At 41.1% G+C, this 18315-nt stretch overlaps 1 protein-coding gene across 2 annotated transcripts in view; it reads right to left on the reverse strand.

The window, feature by feature from the left end:
• Positions 1–18315, reverse strand: part of GTSF1 (gametocyte specific factor 1) — a 795979-nt gene that overhangs the window by 536747 nt on the left and 240917 nt on the right. For both annotated transcript variants that reach the window (XM_069231025.1, XM_069231026.1), the window contains exon 5: positions 8041–8116. In XM_069231025.1, coding sequence (XP_069087126.1) covers positions 8041–8116 — 76 coding nt within the window. The remainder of the gene's footprint in view (positions 1–8040; positions 8117–18315) is intronic.

The raw sequence follows: 18315 nt of genomic DNA on the forward strand, positions 1-18315 counted from the left end.
TTCCACTGCCGCTGTCCACTGAAGGCACTCTTCGAGCTGCCTGACCCCCCTCCTCCTTCTCCGTTTCCCCCAATAAAGTAAATAGGTGTAATGTAAATCCTTCTGGGTTCTCGACTGTGGCTTTGTCCATTTCATGCAGGAAGTATGAGGGTGGAAGGAGAACAAGTGCGAGCAGAGTGCTGTATGGTCACTGAGCACCGAGTTGGTGGGAAACAATCCAAGTGTAGGCTCTAGACTAGCCAGGCAGGTTAGACTGCATATCACAAATTACTCGAGGGGATATCAGCATTCGGGAGAGTCTTACCGACTTGCAGCCTCACTTCCACCCTCACTAGGATTCCTCCTTCCTCCTCACGCCACAGGCAAGGTGCCGGAAATGCAAGCCCAGCCGGACCCCCAGGGCCAAGTTGGCACGGGTCAGGACTCTAGTCTCGGATGTGCACCGCAGTGCCTTCTCCACACAGCAATTATTGTAACCACTGTTGAATTAGATAGGAATGGAGCAAAGAATATTTAAATGAGCATCGGCAGTGAAAAAGTAAAGACTAAACAGTTCCAATTATTGAAACCGCTATGGAATTAGTTAAGAACGGAGTAAAGAATAGATACATGAGCATCGGTGCTCCGGGAAAAGCACAATAGAACTAAGACAAAACAGCCATGTATAGAACTGGACTTACCAATTAGAGGCATGATTCCCCTTATGGCCCATCACCTCTGTAATCCTTTCTAGGAATTAATCTGTCTAAGGCGGGCACAATTGTTAAATCATATAGGAACTATTTGGTCCTTTGTTGGTGTTTATGACTGGAGATTGGAAGAGAGGTCCTAGACTAGCACCATCTTAAACTAACATGACCAAAATGATATGAATTTTGTTTTTCAAATAACGTATAAGAAAGCATAGGCAGAAATTGATATTTACTAGCCTCAAAGTTTTTCTGGTCCAATTGGAGATGAGCTTCCAAAATTGATCCAGTTAAAATAAATGGCCACAAGAATAAAGATATGAAAACTTAATACCAAACACCATAGTGGATCAGTTTATTAATAGATGAACCTTTTAATGCGGGGAATACAATAGAAGGGAGCATCTATAAGAAGACATAACGTTTGAGTTGTTGGAGAACATGTAGACATCAATGTCTATTAATGAATATTACATGGGAGAGGTCCATATTAGTTCTAACGATAAAGGAAAGTAAATTATTACAAGAGAGGAGTCGTACTAAATAACATTTCCGGGAGGGAGCTTAGATAGGGGCTGTAGCTGGGGGTCAGTAAAGGACTGAGCAATGGAATCCGCATACTAGGGAATGATGTAACTGATAGTCATGAGTGCATGTATTGCTGAAAATAAAAAGGGAGGTTATTTAGGGGCTGAGCCTATATTAAGTGTTATAAGAATATTTCTAATTATTATTACGGATGTTTCAAAATAATGATACAATACTGTGTAAGGTCTACATGTCTGCTATTGTCATGCAGGATCGAACAAGCAAATGTTTTTGTCAAACCAATGTTTTTAAGGTAAAGACAGGCAAACCACTACGTTTTGTTTCTTATCTTCTACTGTAATGTAAATATATAGGAATTTGCAGCTCCAGCTTCTTCAGATTCCTTCGTTACTGAGGATTAATACCAATTATTTATTTAACTGTGGAAGGTTTTTACACTTGTTCTAATTTTTTGGAAAGTGGTCATGACATACTACATCAAGCAATACTCTACAGCAATATACAAGTGTTACATTACAGTTAGTTATATGTCATCAAAGATTGAAAGAGTGAAAACATTTTACTCAAGTATATACCTATTTAATGACAGCCAGTCTTAATATCAGTTAACTCACGTTTACGGAGAGTCAGTTTTCGATTTCCTATATGTGGACTTTTCTTATGTTTTTTAGTCCTATAAAAAGTAAAGCTGCATTGGTGATGATGCTACAGTTCATAGTGATCAACCAAAGGGACTGCTTTCTATTTTTTGGGATATTTCTGTAGTGTTTTTGAATCTTCTGTTTGAGTGTTCAGGTAGTGCTAGCCATATATGATATTGCAGGAACACATGATCGCATCAATGACACAGGTGCATTCACACGTCTTTCATACAACATTTGTAGCGTTGGTAATGGTTTCCAAGGTTTTGTTTTTTCAAAATTTGCAGACTGAACAGTTGAAACATTTGTAAAAGCCTTTTGGTTTGCCAAGAATGTGCCTCCCGTTTCTTTTTTCTCAAAGAAGGAGGATTTGCAACATATATATTTTTTTTTTCATAAGTCAGGTGCTCTCCGGAAGTTCATCTGTGGATAGGGGTGTGCACGGTTTTGTGAGTTATCACTCAGTAATGACCAGTGTTTGCTTTTATGTTTCTTATGTAATAATGACAATTAGAATAATGTGTGATGAAAATTATTAGTGGTTTTGTATTAGTTTCTCTTTGTGTGTCTTTCAAAAATGCACTATTATTTATTATTTTGACTTCTTGTTTGGTCTAAGTCCGAACTGCTGGGCTACAGCCTTTATTGGTTAGCCTACTGATGATTTCTTTAGATTGTTCCTCGTTGTCTGCCCGTTTGCTACAATATTTTCTTGCTCAAAAAAATTCATCTTTGGGAATATTAGGGTGGCAACTTGTAGCATGTAGGATCGAATTGGATACCATAGTTTTCCAATGTATTTTACTATGTAGTTGGTTATTTTCCAAGTATGGTTAAATCCAGATATTCGATTTCCCTTTTGGAAACAGTCTATGTCACAGTAACGCCCCATTTATTAATAGATATGTCTTTGATGTATTCTTTGAAAGAGGGAAGTGAACCCTACCAATTTGTAATACATCATTGATATGACTGCCCCAAAAAATGATGTTGGAACTCGGATATTTAGATTCCATGTTCTATAGCCAATATTATTTTTACTTCACCCATTATATGCAGGAATATGGTGGCCTAAATTTAGCTCCCATCGCTGTCCCTTGTTGTTGAAGCTAGATGTTATTGAATGTGAAAAAAGTATTTGCATGGACAAACTCCCAAATGTCAAAAAGCATTTGATTTATTTCTAAAAAAATGTACTGATCTTGTGGCTAATGCTTTGGTTATTGCTTCTGTGTTTAATGAAAGTATATAAGATTACAATATATATAGTTGCCATAATATATTCCTGTTGCCAATCCATAGTGTCCAGTTTCTTGAGGATATATTTTGTGTCCCAGATGTACGATGGGAGGTTCTTTATTTATAGCTGTTGTTCGCTATCAATATATCCTGCTAATCTGGAACAGATTGAGTAACATGCTGCAATATTAGGTCTTCCTTGGGGTAGTAAGCTTGGTTTGTGCATCTTTAGGAGTATATACGTGGTTGCCTTTACTTGGTTTTTCATATAGATATGTTTTTTTTTCAGGTGTTATTAAACCTTTGTTGTACCATCTATCCAGATTTTTTGAGTGTGAGACACATAGGATTTCTTGTTAATATTTTATTGCTGATAGTATCACCTAGCTCTCAAATAACTTCATGTAGGTAGCCTCCAGTGTTTAAGATAACTATATATCCTCCTTTGTCCGTTTCTTTGATTATTATTTCAGGGTTCTAACGTAGATTTTCTCATGCCCTCTGTTGTACCCAAGTCAATTTTTTTGGAAGGTATTTAGTCCTGGATATGTACTTCTTGTGTTCTTTCTCCAGATCATGAAGTACTGCTGCATCAAATAACTTGATGGAACTTCCTGAGGGTAAGGTAGGTATGAAAGTTGTTTTATGGGCAAACTTCCTTTCCATTATATGCATTGCATTTATTCCCAATTCAGCATATTTTAGACATTCATCCATAGATAGGTTGTTGGAAAAGTCATCCTCCATTTCTGAAAGAGGAGTTAGAAGATGAATATCTTCCAGGTCTTCTGCCGTAGGATTACTGGTTGTTGGTTGTGTTGGACCTATTCTAATAATATGGGGTTTAACTGTGAAAAAAGCTTGAAGTTTCAGACTACAGCTGAATTTGTAGAGGTCAATTTGTATTTGTACTAAATCCCATTTAACTGTGGGGCAAAAGGATAGGCCCTTTTCAAGTGTCTCCAGATCGGTGTCCGTAATCATAGTTGAGGATAAATTAATGACTAATTGGTTGGCGTGATCTTTTCTTTGGACTGTGGCTTCTTGCATGCTCATGTCTGTAGTATTCCTGATGCTGAGGTGCTGTTTCGGTACTTGGTGGTCTTGTCCTGGTATCTTCTGCATTTAGATTTCCTAATCGGTGTCTGCGCACTTCCCTGTATAAATTTACAGCAGTTTTACTAATGGGTTGTTTTATTTCCTTCCCTGGGGATTACAAGTCTAATGTTAAAGATGTTTCTGACTGATTTGTGGTTTCAGTTTGAGTTTTACCTGGTTTAATATTGTGGTACTTTTTACCAAAGGTGTGAACACTTCCCAGTTGATAATCAACTTGGCTTCATCTGAATTTTCTGTTCTTTCTCCTAATAATATCTTTTTCATACTCCTCTATGACTTTATTAAGGATTTCAGAGTTCTTCCTGGTAATTTCACCTGAGTTTCCTTCCTTATTCCTTTTTGTCAAGCTGTTCACTTAAGATTTCATTATCTTCTTGTGCAATGTCAGTAAGTCATCTAGTGAGGTTATCAAATGGAATGCATAAATTATCCTCCCATTTTTTAATTTTGTCAGGTGATGTAGTTTCTGTTGGAGGAAAAATAAGAATCCCGAGACCTACTGGAATAAGGTCCGCTTCTACATTTTATTTTAAAGAAGCCCCTTTCCACTACTTTGATGTTTCTTTGTAAAAGGCTGAAAAGTACTTTTCACTGATGGATTAGGTTGGTTTTGTTTATACGGGCCAGTACCTGTAGTATCAAAGACTTCAACCAATCTATTCTTTCTCTCTGCTCTGCGATTTCTAAAATCTACCATACGAAATGAAGTAGTAAAATAAGAATGGCAAGAAACAGGCTTTACTAGTGAGTGTGTGTGTGGATAATTTTATAAATCTTTGCCAGTGGCATGACCCAGTCAAGGTCCACTGAATATTACCCTTGCTATGATTTTGCAAAGATCAATTGAGGTGAGCTTTGACAACAACATCTTTCTCTCTCTCCAATGAGTTTATAAACCTTTAAATTAAAATGATACTAATGTCCAAGAGAGGATTTGTACTAATTCATGTGTGAATTGTGCCAGCTGTGATGCTGTGCCAAAAGGGACTGCACCACTGAAGGACCTATTGCGTGAGGCATCCATCACCCAGTTGCTATTACTACCTAATATAGGACTGTTTGCTTCTAGGAGAACCTGCCCCACTGCTTGCAGGACTGGCTGTTTGCGGGGACATAAATGTTCATGATGAATACAGTTTTCATCTCTTTAATGCCCAGCACCCCTACAAATCTCCCAGAGGGGTCAAGCTACATTCACTCCACTTGAAATTGGAGGACTTTCTTCCTTGCTAATATCACCAACCCTCAGGATGCCCTGGTATACATGGAGTGGGCCAATATAACATACTGCCCCCTGTTGAGACAAGGGTCATTACTGCCCTCTAGCTGGATTTCCTGCAACATTATCAGGTCCCAGGCCTGCCTTCTGAATTACTGCAAAACCATCCCATTTAACCTTATTTAGCAGACCATTAACATTCCATTACAAGACAGTCCATTGACCCGACTCACAAGAAGGAATACTTAATGCGCTGGCTATGTTGTTTGCTCTTCCAGCTGTGCAGACAGTCTTCTTCATTACTCCCTTCCCAGCGAGGGACCCTCTCTACTGTGCCCAGTGGGGGTGTCACAGTGTATCATGAGTAATGACTCATACCATCCACTTCACACTCCATGGGGTCAGGGGTGGGTACACCACTGTCTCCTCCACAGGGCAAAGACTGTCAATAGTTTGGCATGCAACCTGGGTGGATATCAGACAAACTCCTGCAACTGAGGAATACAATAAGCAGCTCCCTGCCAACTCCACCCCCAAACCACACTTCTACAAATGAAGTATTTGTCACCTCTGAACCTAAACTACCCACAAGATATTGCAAACAAGGCAATTTCCTCCCTTTCACCGCTGTTTCTGCAAGTCAAGTTCACTACTATTACTTGTCTATCTTTTGTGTGCTTTGAGTCTCTTCATCGCAAAATAGGTCTTGGGGCCCTAAGTGAGATGTCCTCCCCCCACTTAAGACAACCATCATGTCTCAACTGGCATGCATGCCATCCGTTTCCTCCCCAGGTTCCGCTCACGATAAGCTTCATCAGTCTGGCGGGGGGCTTCCATTCATCATAGCAGTACCACCTTCCTCAGCTCCTGCCGGAGTAGTGAAAACATGATTGTTGCTTTCTGACAGTGAGGATTCTCTCTCTGGCCGGGATCTCCCTGGAACTGATCTGGCTCTCCCACACCTCCTCTTGTGCCTAGGGCCAGGGCAGAGCTGTCCGCTTCTTGTGCCTTTCGGCCCTCTCCAGATGTTCTCCCCGGTATTTGTCATAAAGGTGCATACACCCCTGAGGGATCACTTTTAGACAAGCTGAATAACAGAAGCATGCATTTGATTTGTATCGCCCAGAGCTTGATCTTGCCCTCCCTGATTGTTTGTTACTGGACCCATATCATATAGTCCAGAACTATCAATCTTCACGGAGTACTGTTTGTCGAGTGGGTTACCATAGGATAGAAGACTAAGGATAACTGGGGTGGGGGGATGGATGGGTGAAAGGCAGGGAGGATGAATCGGTTGGCTCTATGATAAAACCGGAGGACTGCTGCTGATTTGGAACACAGGATTTGAGCCATGTGGCAAGGAAATGATCAGGTCTCAGTCCCTCAAGGTGCAGGTTATTTCAAAGAGACCTGCCCTCTGCATCCTTCTCTCCAGTTGCAGTGCCACTTCCTAGACTTTTATAAAATTATGCTTTACCAAGCAAAGCTCATCGGCCAGTGTTGAGACCTGGGCCTCCACCCCAGTCATTTGATCGGTCACCTTGTATAGGTCTAGATGCAGGAGGGATACCTCAGTTGTTTCGCTCCTTCAGGGCTTCTCGTGATTTGCAGATATCTTGGAGAATTTCAGCTGAGAACCCCATTTTTCCCCTCAGTTGCTTTAGGTCTCTGGGTTGCCTTCCACCTGAAGAGCCATTACCCCTGCTCCCAAAGTCATAAACCAGTCTATCTTTCCCTGGGAGTGGGATGCCCCAACCTTTTCGCTTTCTTCCTGGTTGCGGGTCCTTAGCCTGTCTGCCGAACCTGCGCACAGTCTCCATTTTAACCCGGGGGACGCCACGTGTCTTAGTGTCAGTTGGGCAGGCCACATCTCCACTGCACAGGGCACAAGGTTGGGGGCCTGCTGCTCCAGGTTCCACTCAGCTCACCGCAGCCCCAGGCCTCCTCAGGCAGCCTCTGTATTTCAGAGGGCCGAACATGGTGTTTTACAGCCACATTCACTGTAGGCACCTCAGGCCTCTACCCTGTTTAGCTCCCAGACCTCAGGGCTAAGAGGGGGGCACACACAAGCAGCCAAGTACTCTTCCTTTTGATGGGGGCACCCCTTAGGCCAAAGTGCTACACCTATCCTCCGGCACCCAGGCTCTCTCTCGCTAGAGAACTGGGCCACGCTGAAAATGCCTGTCCTACGCAATGCGGCTAGTAAAGCACAACCACGTTTTTTCTGACACTCGGTGTGCGTAGGTTCTGGTGGATGTTTCCAGATATCCCAGGCTGGAGAAGAAGCCTCACAGAAGAACAGATGCCATCTTCAGCAGTCCAGACCCCCCCCCCACCTTTCACAGCACTATCAGTGTGAATAATTGTATATTGTGCTAACAAACATTGTTTTAACAGAAAGGGAACCATTAAGAATTTTTGCCCCGAGATAGATCCCTTGATGCAAGCCTTGATGCAAGCCTTGAAATTAAAATATTTTTGAAAAATCGAATAACGAACAAGAAATGGGAAATTTTGATATAGTCTTTACATGGATGCTTTGCAAGAAGTTATGCTTGGAACACAATGCAAAAATCTACTGTACCTTTTTTGTTCCTCGAGGAAGGAGTTTCTGCCCTGGTCAAGGATAAACGGGCATGTTGAAAGAGTGCAATCATCATCTGAAAAAAACAATACAACTTTCATAAATACAACTGCAGATTTGCTAGCAATCACTTTAGTGGAAACATCATTTCTGCATAACAAGATTTTAAAAAGTAAACAATCAGATCAGCACCTCTGCTGCATCATAGCATGTCAGTAACTACATAAATATTATTTGCTGTCATTCTTATTATGTAATTGTTCTTTTGTGGCTTCATATATTATGAATATGAATGATATATAATTAACTGCCTTGTTGAGCACACAAATAGGTTTTAACAAATGTTAATCGCAAATTTACAGTAAGAGTATTCTCGCAGTTTAAATTTCTGATGAACATTTGTCAAATTTTATTCATATTGATATTATGCGACAATAAATTCTGCACCTTTCCATTGCTGTAATGCCACCAGCAATAACAGACCTCATTAAATGAGGTATTACAAAATAATAATGAGCAGTCGATTAAATAGCAAAAGCTGTTAAGCAAAAACCTCAATGTGCTCAGGGTGGGGAGGGGTTGATGTTGATAACACAATGTTTTTTATAGCATTGATTCTGAATGGCTTATTTAAGCAAAGCAAGCATTATAATATTGCACTTCAAGAATAGGAACTGCCATACCAGTCCACTTTCAAAGTATCTTTTCTAAACTAAATTTGAATGCACAAGTCAACTTTTGCCATTTCGTGGCTCATTAATTTACAATTGTAATTTTCGGTCACTATAAATGCATATTTAAGCATCTAATTGCAATATAATTAAAAAGTTATAGTGAGAAAATATTCTGTTGCTAATTTTACAATTAAATTGTGATAGGAAATGGCAAAAATATTTATCTACTATTCCTCCATTACATTTTGTTTACATAATTAGTGTAGTCAAATCGTTTAGATACAAATACCGCGGTGAAAACATATATAATTTATGTAATATTGGTATTGATTATTCTTCTTTTTTTACATATATCTTTTATTACTTTTATAAAGGTGATAACATGAATCAAAACACTTTGTGAAATTCCCCGGTAACTTGAACCCTTCCGCCCTCCATCGTGCACAGAGTCCTTCAATATATTTCTTATGATGAAAAGTCTCAAAAGTCTTGAGGTAGGTAAACGCTCCGGCGTTGTTATTAAGTAGTTGTAGTGTCGTGTTCGGAGTCTGAATTCGATAAAGAGCTGTCTTCTTCCAAGGAGGTGGCATCAGTTGGTTTTAGGTTTTCAAGCAGTAAGTCCCATTGCGTAACACTCTCTCTGGGTCCTTGGCCTCGGGATGCTTCTCTCATTAATACTGTGCTCTCTCTTTCAGCCCATTATACCAGTGCACATAGCCATCTAATTATTAGTGGGCCACCTGGGTCCTTCCAATGTAATGGTATTTCTCTCCTCGCTAATATAAAAGCTAGGTCTATGAATTTGTTTGACATCTTATGTGTCGATGGGCGTGGGAAGTCCCCCAGGATTGCTGCTATCCGGGTAGGTGATAGCGTTTTATCAGTGCAGTTAGTTAGCTTCCCGAATACTTCCAACCAGTATGCGCTAATGAGGGGGCATTTCCAAAACATATGTATTATGTCTGCTGCTGGATCTGAGCAACGTGGGCAATCAGATTTATTTGTATTATATATTTTGGCTATCCTTTTAGGTTTTAGGAGTTAGGTAAGCTCTGTGGAAAGTGTACAAGTTTATCAATTTAAATCTTGCATTTCTAGAGATAGTGTAGATGTGGGATGTAATTCTGTCCCATTGACTGTCTTCTAATATCATGTCAAGGTCATTTTGCCATTTTATCTTGAGTTTATTTAGCGGAGTGCGGGTGTCACCTTGCAAGAGTTTGTATATACCAGAGATTAACCTCCTCTGTTTGCCCATTGAGCATAGGAGTTCGCATCCCTTATGTGCTGGGGGTTCACAGGTTCCCTTGCCCCATATTTTTTTAATGCTTCTTACAATGGCAGTGTGTGTGAGAAACAATCCAGGAGGGAGATCCAATTGTTCCTGTAGCTCCACGTAGGGACGAAGTTTCCCATTACCATACAGCTCAACTATTTCTGTGATGTTGAACGGGGCCAATTTGTTAATGTGTTTGAAGATTTGTTTATTTGGGGAACAATTCAGAGCCTCCAAAGGGATTTCAGAACCATAAGGTGTTTTTAAATGGGAGCGTTTGAGGTACTGTTCCCAGCAGTGTCTGATGGATTCCCATTCTATAGGAAGCGGTTCTTTCTGTTTTCTGGGGATCAGTAATATTTGCAGGATTTTGCTTAATGGGCATGTTAATGGTATTTATAAGTCAGCAGCGATTTGTGGTTTATTGATCAGTCTTGCTAACCATTGCAATTGCCCGCCCAATAATAGATTTCTAAGTTAGGTGCAGCTAGTCCCCCTTCCGAGGTAGGTCTTTGGAGGGTCCGAAGTGCTAATCTGTGTCTACTGGGACCCCAAATGAAGCTTGCAATTAATGATTCAGCACTTTTAAATATCGAGTTAGGAATTATTAGGGGTAGCGTGGAGAAGTAGTATAGAAGCCTGGGCAGTACTATCATTTTGATCAGTGCAATTCTTCCAGCGACTGTAAGGGGTAAGGTGCTCCAGAATTGCATGCTATCTTTAATTCCCCTGATTGCGCTTTGTATGTTCCCTTCTAGTAAATCTTCTACTGAATGATAGATATAGACTCCAAGATATTTGAAGGTGGATGAGGCCCAGGGTAAGCCCTTAGTGTCAGGGGGTTTTGGGGTGTCTTTGGAGGTTGGGAAAATAGAGGATTTTCTCCAATTAATCCTAAATCCCGAGGCCGAGCCAAAATTGTCTAGCATTTCTATCACCCCAGAGAGATCCGCCACCAAGTTTTTAAGAAATAGTAGCATGTCATCGGCATATAGCGCGATGTGGTGTGTCCAATTGTTAATTGAGATGCCTTCAAAGTGACCTTTGGATCTTGCAGTTTGTGCCAGGGGCTCCACTGCGATTGCGAATAAAAGAGGGGAGAGTGGGCATCCTTGTCTAGTCCCTCTTCCCACCATAAATGGCTCAGAGAAGGTATTGCCCGTACGTACTCTTGTTGTGGGGTTTGTGTATAGCAATTTTGTCCAGCGGACGAAGCCCTCTCCCAGTCCAAGTTTTAGCATGAATTCCTCTAGATAATCCCATCTCAGGCTGTCGAAGGCTTTTTCGATGTCTATCGAGATTATAGCAGCTTGTGGTAAGGTGTCAGGTAGGGAATGAAGAAGTGATATTAAATCGCCTGATGTTTAGCGCTGTGCTGCGCAGTGGAATAAATCCGGATTGATCCTGGTGAATCAAAGAGGTCATGTGTGGTAGAAGTCTGTTAGCTAGTACTCTACTTAATATTTTATAGTCTAAATTCAGCATTGAGAGCGGGCGGTATGAGCGGACATCGGTAGCAGGTTTGTCTGGTTTTAATAAGGGAATCATTATGGCCTCATTAGTGGATTGCAGTAATTTGTTATTTTGCCAGGCTTCTGTATATAGTTTGCAAAGTCTGGGTGCAAATGTGTCCTGATATAGCTGATAGAACTCTGTTGGGAGGCCGTCTGCTCCTGGTACTTTAACCTTTGCCATGCTTTGTATTGCAGTTTTGATTTCTACAATCGATATAGAGGCTGCTAGGGTTCTACTTTCTGTAGTTTCCAATTTAGGGAGTCTCAGTGACTCCAGTTCTGTGATTTGGGTACCATTAATTGTTTCGGAAGGTGGGGCGTATAGAGAGGAGTAGTATTCAAAAAAGCAATTATTAATTTCTTTTTGGCTAAGTACTCTGATCCCTGGATCTGTCTCTATTTCAAGTATAATAGTTTGGTGTTTGGGGGGTTTAGCTAGCCAAGCCAGAAGAGTGCTTGCTTTATCTCCTTCTGCATGCTGTCTACTTAAGTATTGTTTATAGTTGAAGCGAGAAAGTCTAATGTTCTCCTCTGTTATTTTCGTTTTAGTTTCCCTCAAAAGAGAGGACAGTTCAGGGTTAGAGGGGAGCTTGCACTCAATGTCTCTTAGGGAGTCTTCTAATTTATTAAGCTCTGTTTCGATAGATCTGCACACTCCGATACTTTCCCCAATACAATTACCCCTAGTTACCATTTTGAAGGTTTCCCATTCTATTGCTCTAGAGGATGCAGTTCCTGCATTTAGTTTAAAATAATCGTTGATACTATTGAGGTGATGTTTAAAGGCCTCGTCCTCTAATATTTCAGTACTGAGTCTCCAAGAGGGTATTACTGGTTTTTCTTTATGCCAATTAATTGACATTAATAGGGGGTTGTGATCTGATATGGTACGGCTCAGGTATTCAGCTGAAGTTACAACAGGTTGCAGCTCCAGTGAGACTAGTATTGCGTCTAATCTTACGTGTAGATCATGAACCACAGAATAAAAGGAATATTCTCTATTATGTGGGTAGAGGTGTCTCCAGCAGTCTCTGATTTGCCAGCCTTGTTGCCATTCTGAAACGGCCTTGGCTGCTTTTATCGATTGAGTCTGTGAGGGGGGAGCGGTGTGATCTGTCTATCGTAATATCAGAAATGCAGTTAAAGTCACCTCCTATAATTTTCGGATTCGCCGGAATCGGACTTAGTTGCCCGGACATTTTGTCAAAGAATTTCTTCTGGTCTTGGTTTGGGGCATAGAGGCCTCCAATGGTTATTTCTTTCCCATCTAGCCTGCCTGAAAGGACTACATATCTGCCTTCTTTATCTATGTATGTATGTATGTAATGCTTGAAAAGGGATGCCCGGGCGTATCCGAACTAGTACTCCTCTCGCAAATGCTGAGAAGTTAGTGGCAAATATTTGGCCTCTCCACCTTTTCCGTAGCGCTGCCACTTCCTGCTCTATCAAATGGGTTTCCTGTAAAATAGCAATATGTGCCCCTCTGCGTTTGATGAAGTTGTGTACCTTATATCGCTTAGCTATATTATTTAACCCCCTAACATTCCAGGTTATTAGCTTGTAATTTGAAGTCATGGATTTGGTTCATTAGTTGTTGGTGAATAATGTAGGTGTGTTTTAGGGGTGTTTTTTCGCTACAACTTTCTAGTAAAAGTTTGGGACTAGATATGTCTTTCATTTTAGGTCTCAGTGCACGAAGTACCCTTATAACTAATTGAAAAAAACAGAAATCCCAACTCCCACTCCCCAGGACCGGTTACAGAAACTTTTCCCATCCAAACTGATAGCATTCAGTTCTATAATCCTATAGGAGGGTGGTGTGGAAGGGACCGAGAGTGCACGCCCCGAGCCCTCCCCAGGGCCCGGCCTCAGAATGGCAGGATCAGAGCAGTGTGCTCTTTTATCCCAAGAATCAACAATTGTCCCGGACCGACTGCTGGGCAAGGATCCCAACAGGGTTTATACGTTTTTCTCTAAAGTACTCCCGGATCCGAGAACCCACTTCTAGTTGGCGTCAGATGATTTCTTCAGATGTTCCTGGAGTTATTCTAGGTAGTCTTGTGGCTGTGTCTCGAGAGGATACGGAGGTACCCCCTCCGCTGGAGTCAGGATCTGACAAGTTGCTCGATGTTTGGTGTCTAGGATTAGGACCCTTGCTGAGGGCCGCTGCCGCTTCTACTGCATCTCGCATTTCCCGTAAGGATTAGTGCTTAGGGGGAGCTGCCTCCGTGAACCGTTTAGATGATCTACTGCGCTTCTTCTTCAGGTTATGGAGTGGGCCGGAGGGCATCGTCGATGGGGTCAGGTTCATTGACTCTAGCCATTCCTCCACCAGCTGTGGTGATGAGAAAAAACGTGTCTTGCCTTCGTGTTCTATTCTGAGCTTGGCAGGGAAGAGCATTGCATATTTAATCCCATTGTCTCTTAGAGTGTGTTTATGTCCCTTGAAGGAAGCCCTCTGCATCTGTGTCACTCTTGTGAAGTCCGGGAAGATCATGACCCGTTGGTTGTTGCATAGTATTTCGCCTAGTTGTCTTGACTGGGCGAGGATGTGGTCTTGGTCTTTGTAGTGCAACAGTTTAGCTATGATTGTGCACGGTCTAGCTCCTGGGGGTGGTGCTTTGTTCGGGATCATATGAGCTCTTTCTATTGCGAAGTATGCCGTCAGGCCCTCTGGTGCCATACTAGTTCTAATCCACTACTCCAGAAAGGCCTCAATGCTGGTTGCTGAGGATTCCATGCCTTCTGGTATTCCAATAAGTCTAAGGTTATTCCTACGTGCACGGTTTTTGGCATCCTCTGCTTTCCAATGTCTTAATTCGGGAAGTCAAATGTGCTATTTCTTTAGATGCAGTTTGTTGCTTGAGGTCGATATTAGTGAACGATTTTTCACTTGCGTCCACTTTTTCTTTCAATTTGCGGTGATCGTCTGAGTAGTGAGAGTTCAGATGAGAGGTGGTCGATTTTCTCCTCGAGTGCTTCCCGGGATTCTTTGATAGCCAGGAGTATCGTGTCCAACGTTGCTTCCTGAGTGGTAGGGTCGTGTGAGGCGTTCTGGCTGGTGGACTGGGTGGATTGATGTACATTTGTACATTCCGTTTGGGCCTGGTCGTCTCTCTTTTTGGGTTTCCCCATGGTTGGAATTGTGCAATAAAGTGGGCGAGTTGTGCACATTTTTCAGTGCAGGGGTTTGACTTAGCGGTTTCAGCTCTGGTTGCCTGTATTTTTCCCCATCCAATCACTACTGATCGCAAGTTTCTATCTTCGATAGGAGGAGTGTTCGGGTCTTCTCCGCTTTTCACTCTGTGCCCCTGTGCGATCTGTTTGGGATGTTCGTACGGGGTCTGATTTCATGGCGCAGGTTGGGGTGTATCGGGCGTTTTATAGCTGTTTACTATTGGGATCTTTCAATGTAGACCCTTTGCTGTTAATGATTACTCCCTTTGCATTGGCTCGTCGGTTATCTAGTGTTATCTAGTGTGCCTCCGGGGGGTCGGCTCCAATTTTCAGGGAAGGATCTGAGGGCCGCGACTGGGACACGCTGCTGTGCCTCACCTCTCGTTCATGTGTTTGTTTCTCAGCGAAGCTAGCACAAGGTTCTGAATCAGAGCAGTGAGTCAGGTGAGAGTCGTGGGTTCGCCCCGGTGTGTAGAGTCTTAGGTTCTTTATAGCTCAGGTTCCGAAGCGGGGGTATTTTATTCTAGCTCCTCTGACCCTTCTTTATCTACTGAGTCATGCAGGAGTAGTGGTTCGTGGGTCCTATTCTTGGAATGGAGGGTCTCCGCTTTGCTTGCGGTTGTTAGGGGTCCTTCGATGGGATAGTTCAGGTTTTTACCCCGCCTCTACTAGCCAGTGATGGGTGATCTCCGCTCATTTCAGATTGGAAATGCGGCGGTGGTTCGTCGGGTCTTCCCCTGTGTCAGACCGGTCTCGGGGATCATCTATTTCTTTTCTTTTCCATACCCCCATTTCGACTGGGGCCCTCCGCGCTCTCCCCATTCCCCGGCGGCGCTGCACTGCTCTCTTTTGCACACACCCTTCTTCACTCACCGGGTTCTCTGTTGCACTTTTTTGGACCCGGCTTCAGGTTCTGGTTGCTGTGTTTGCTCAGGGGTTTCCTCTCGTTCTCTGGCCTTCCATGGGTGCCGCGTAGGACGCGGTCGCCATTTTGTTTTCGCGAAACTTTCTCCGGCCGACCGAGAGTTTCACAAAACTCTCCTCTAATAGGGTGCAATACTAAAGAAAAAGTAGCACATCTAGGATCAGCCGAGCTCCGGAAGGGCCCACGGTGGTCTGCTGTTAAATTGTTGGATTCAGTGCGGTAGATATGCCGGCCGGGCCCCGGTTCAGCCCCGGAGCTCCGCACTAAGCTTGCAGCCTCATCGGCTGCCGGCCACACCCCCCATCGGTATTGAATTTAATGTCTTTTGTACAATTCAACACAAAATAAATATATTTTTAAAATAATTTATTTACACTTTTATTTAAAAGTTAATACAATATAATGATAGAACATGAACAAGGTAAGGAAATTAATACATCAGGTTATCTATAGACAAAGGTTACAATAAATGAATACATTAGTAACAATTAACATTGAATATATATGTTAAATAATAAATAAAACTGTTAAATCATTTACATAGGGTATAAGTAAAAAAACAATTTCATAAAATAATACATAGGGATGCAATATATTTTTGAACATTTTAAATATAAAATATAATTAACATGTTTTAAATTTGTCTATTCACAGGCATTTACCGATTAAAAAAATAAAAGCATTTTATTGTTTAGGACAGTCATTTTTACATTGTTCTGTGTAGCTTGCAGTTACATGGCAGCAATTTTCCCAGTTGCAGGTGATGGATACAGAGAGAGTTACTGGTGTACATCTGAGTTAGTTAAGATTTTTACATCTTAATACATTAGATTATGAAGTAATGCATTTTACTTACAGGCAAGTTATCACGTTGGATAAAAACCTCAGTGGATTCATGTGTTGGCTTAATTTTCAATTTACTTAGCTTTCACATAAACAGTGTTTGGTGTTCTTTTTTTGAACATTCACTTTTCTAGTTTTTGTTTCATGCTGGGTTAACTAATTTTAGATTTTTCTTCTAACGGAATGGAGGGATGTGGGGAATCCACCTCCACACTTTTCCTCTGATGAGTGACTCATTTAGTTTTTCTGTGGTCATCGAAACCATTGATTAATTTGCACCTTTGGAATATTATGTTCTATGTTTGACTATTTACTTGCCAATTTTGTTTCAGATTTGTAATACATTTTTTTTTTTTAATGTACTGTTTTAATTAAACGGAGTTTGGCAGAATCCCTGTCCAATTACACCTGATAGTTGCCCCTTTTTTGCAGAGAGGGTGGCGAATTTTACTAAATCTTGGTTGTTTTTTTTTTTCAATAAAGTATTGATTTGATTCTATGTAGTACTCTTGAGTGTTTTTATTTTTTGCAGAGGTTTATTATTGCAGTATAATTTACAATATACTACTGTGATATATTAATTTACTTTGTTTTATTTTTTAATGTGGTTGTCATTGGTTTTGGGTATTTTGTAGAAAAAAATGCAAGGGCTACATTTTTGTTGGGCTTTGGAACTTTTTTTGGAGAATTTTTCATTTATTTAAATGTAATTTATTTTGACATTTATACAATTGTATTACTTCTTTTACTTTAATATTCTGAAGAGTATGCAGGCACTGTTATGTAATATAAACCTCCAATTGCTTTTAACTACATTTGTGTTTTTGGCAGTCATTTCCATGCATTTTCAGAAACTTCAGGATATAAAATGTGTGGTAAAGATTGTGATTAATGTATTTAGAACTTTGCTTTTTCTTCAGCATGCCAAGAAATGCATACCTTAGGAAAACCTGTGCCAGTAGTTACTTGAAATGAGTTTTGCCACGTTTCTACAGCATTGTTCATTTTTCCTATTCCTGCATTGCATCCTTTTCTAGCAATCCTACCTAGCTGCCACACATTTGATTGGTATCTGTGCTTAGATCTACGTAGATGATCTGTCCTGAGATTCTCTAAATTGTTGTAGCCAATCTTTCCTTGTTTTCAGTAATTCAATGTGTTCTACTACAACTTTAGGATGGGGCACAAACATGGGTTATGGTTATGTTTTTATTAATTGCTGGAATGTGCTGTTTACACTTTCACCATGGACATTTTTAGATTTCAAGCCAAACCAATTGGCTGTTGTGAACAGGGTCTTACTAGCAACCCAAAGCAGCCCTGGCAAATTTTGTCAGGCACGCCCCCGTATGGTGCATAGCCACCAAGCCTGACCACTACAATTGGCCTTGGACGGTCCCCTCAAAGAAAATTTGGGGAAAAATGGCAAAAACAGTGCATTGTGCAACACATTTTTTATCATGTATTCAACTGTATTAGTTTTTAAAGCATAGTAAAAGATGACTTTACAGGATACAGCAATTTTTATTGGGGCTCTTCAATGATTCCCTCACCATCCCCCCCGAACAGTGCCTCTATAGCCCCTCTCTCACATGCATTTCATTTGTTTTATAGCGCCTCTATTTCCAGCGTAGGGTGGAGCATTTTACATCATGCACAAATACAGTAACAATGAGTCATACATGTGTAAATCAGTGTATAGAAAATGTTACATAAGACAAAGGGAACTACAAAGCATATGATTCACATGTCATCTATGATTGTAGGCATTTTTTTTTTAAGAGTGCTTGGTCTGGGGAAGCATATACTCAGGATTCAGAACATAACACAGTGGTTAGGGTTTACTTTACTAAAAACAATTTATTT

The sequence above is a fragment of the Pleurodeles waltl genome, chromosome 4_2, assembly GCF_031143425.1.
Source record: "Pleurodeles waltl isolate 20211129_DDA chromosome 4_2, aPleWal1.hap1.20221129, whole genome shotgun sequence".
In the NCBI taxonomy this organism is placed as follows: Eukaryota; Metazoa; Chordata; class Amphibia; order Caudata; family Salamandridae; genus Pleurodeles; species Pleurodeles waltl.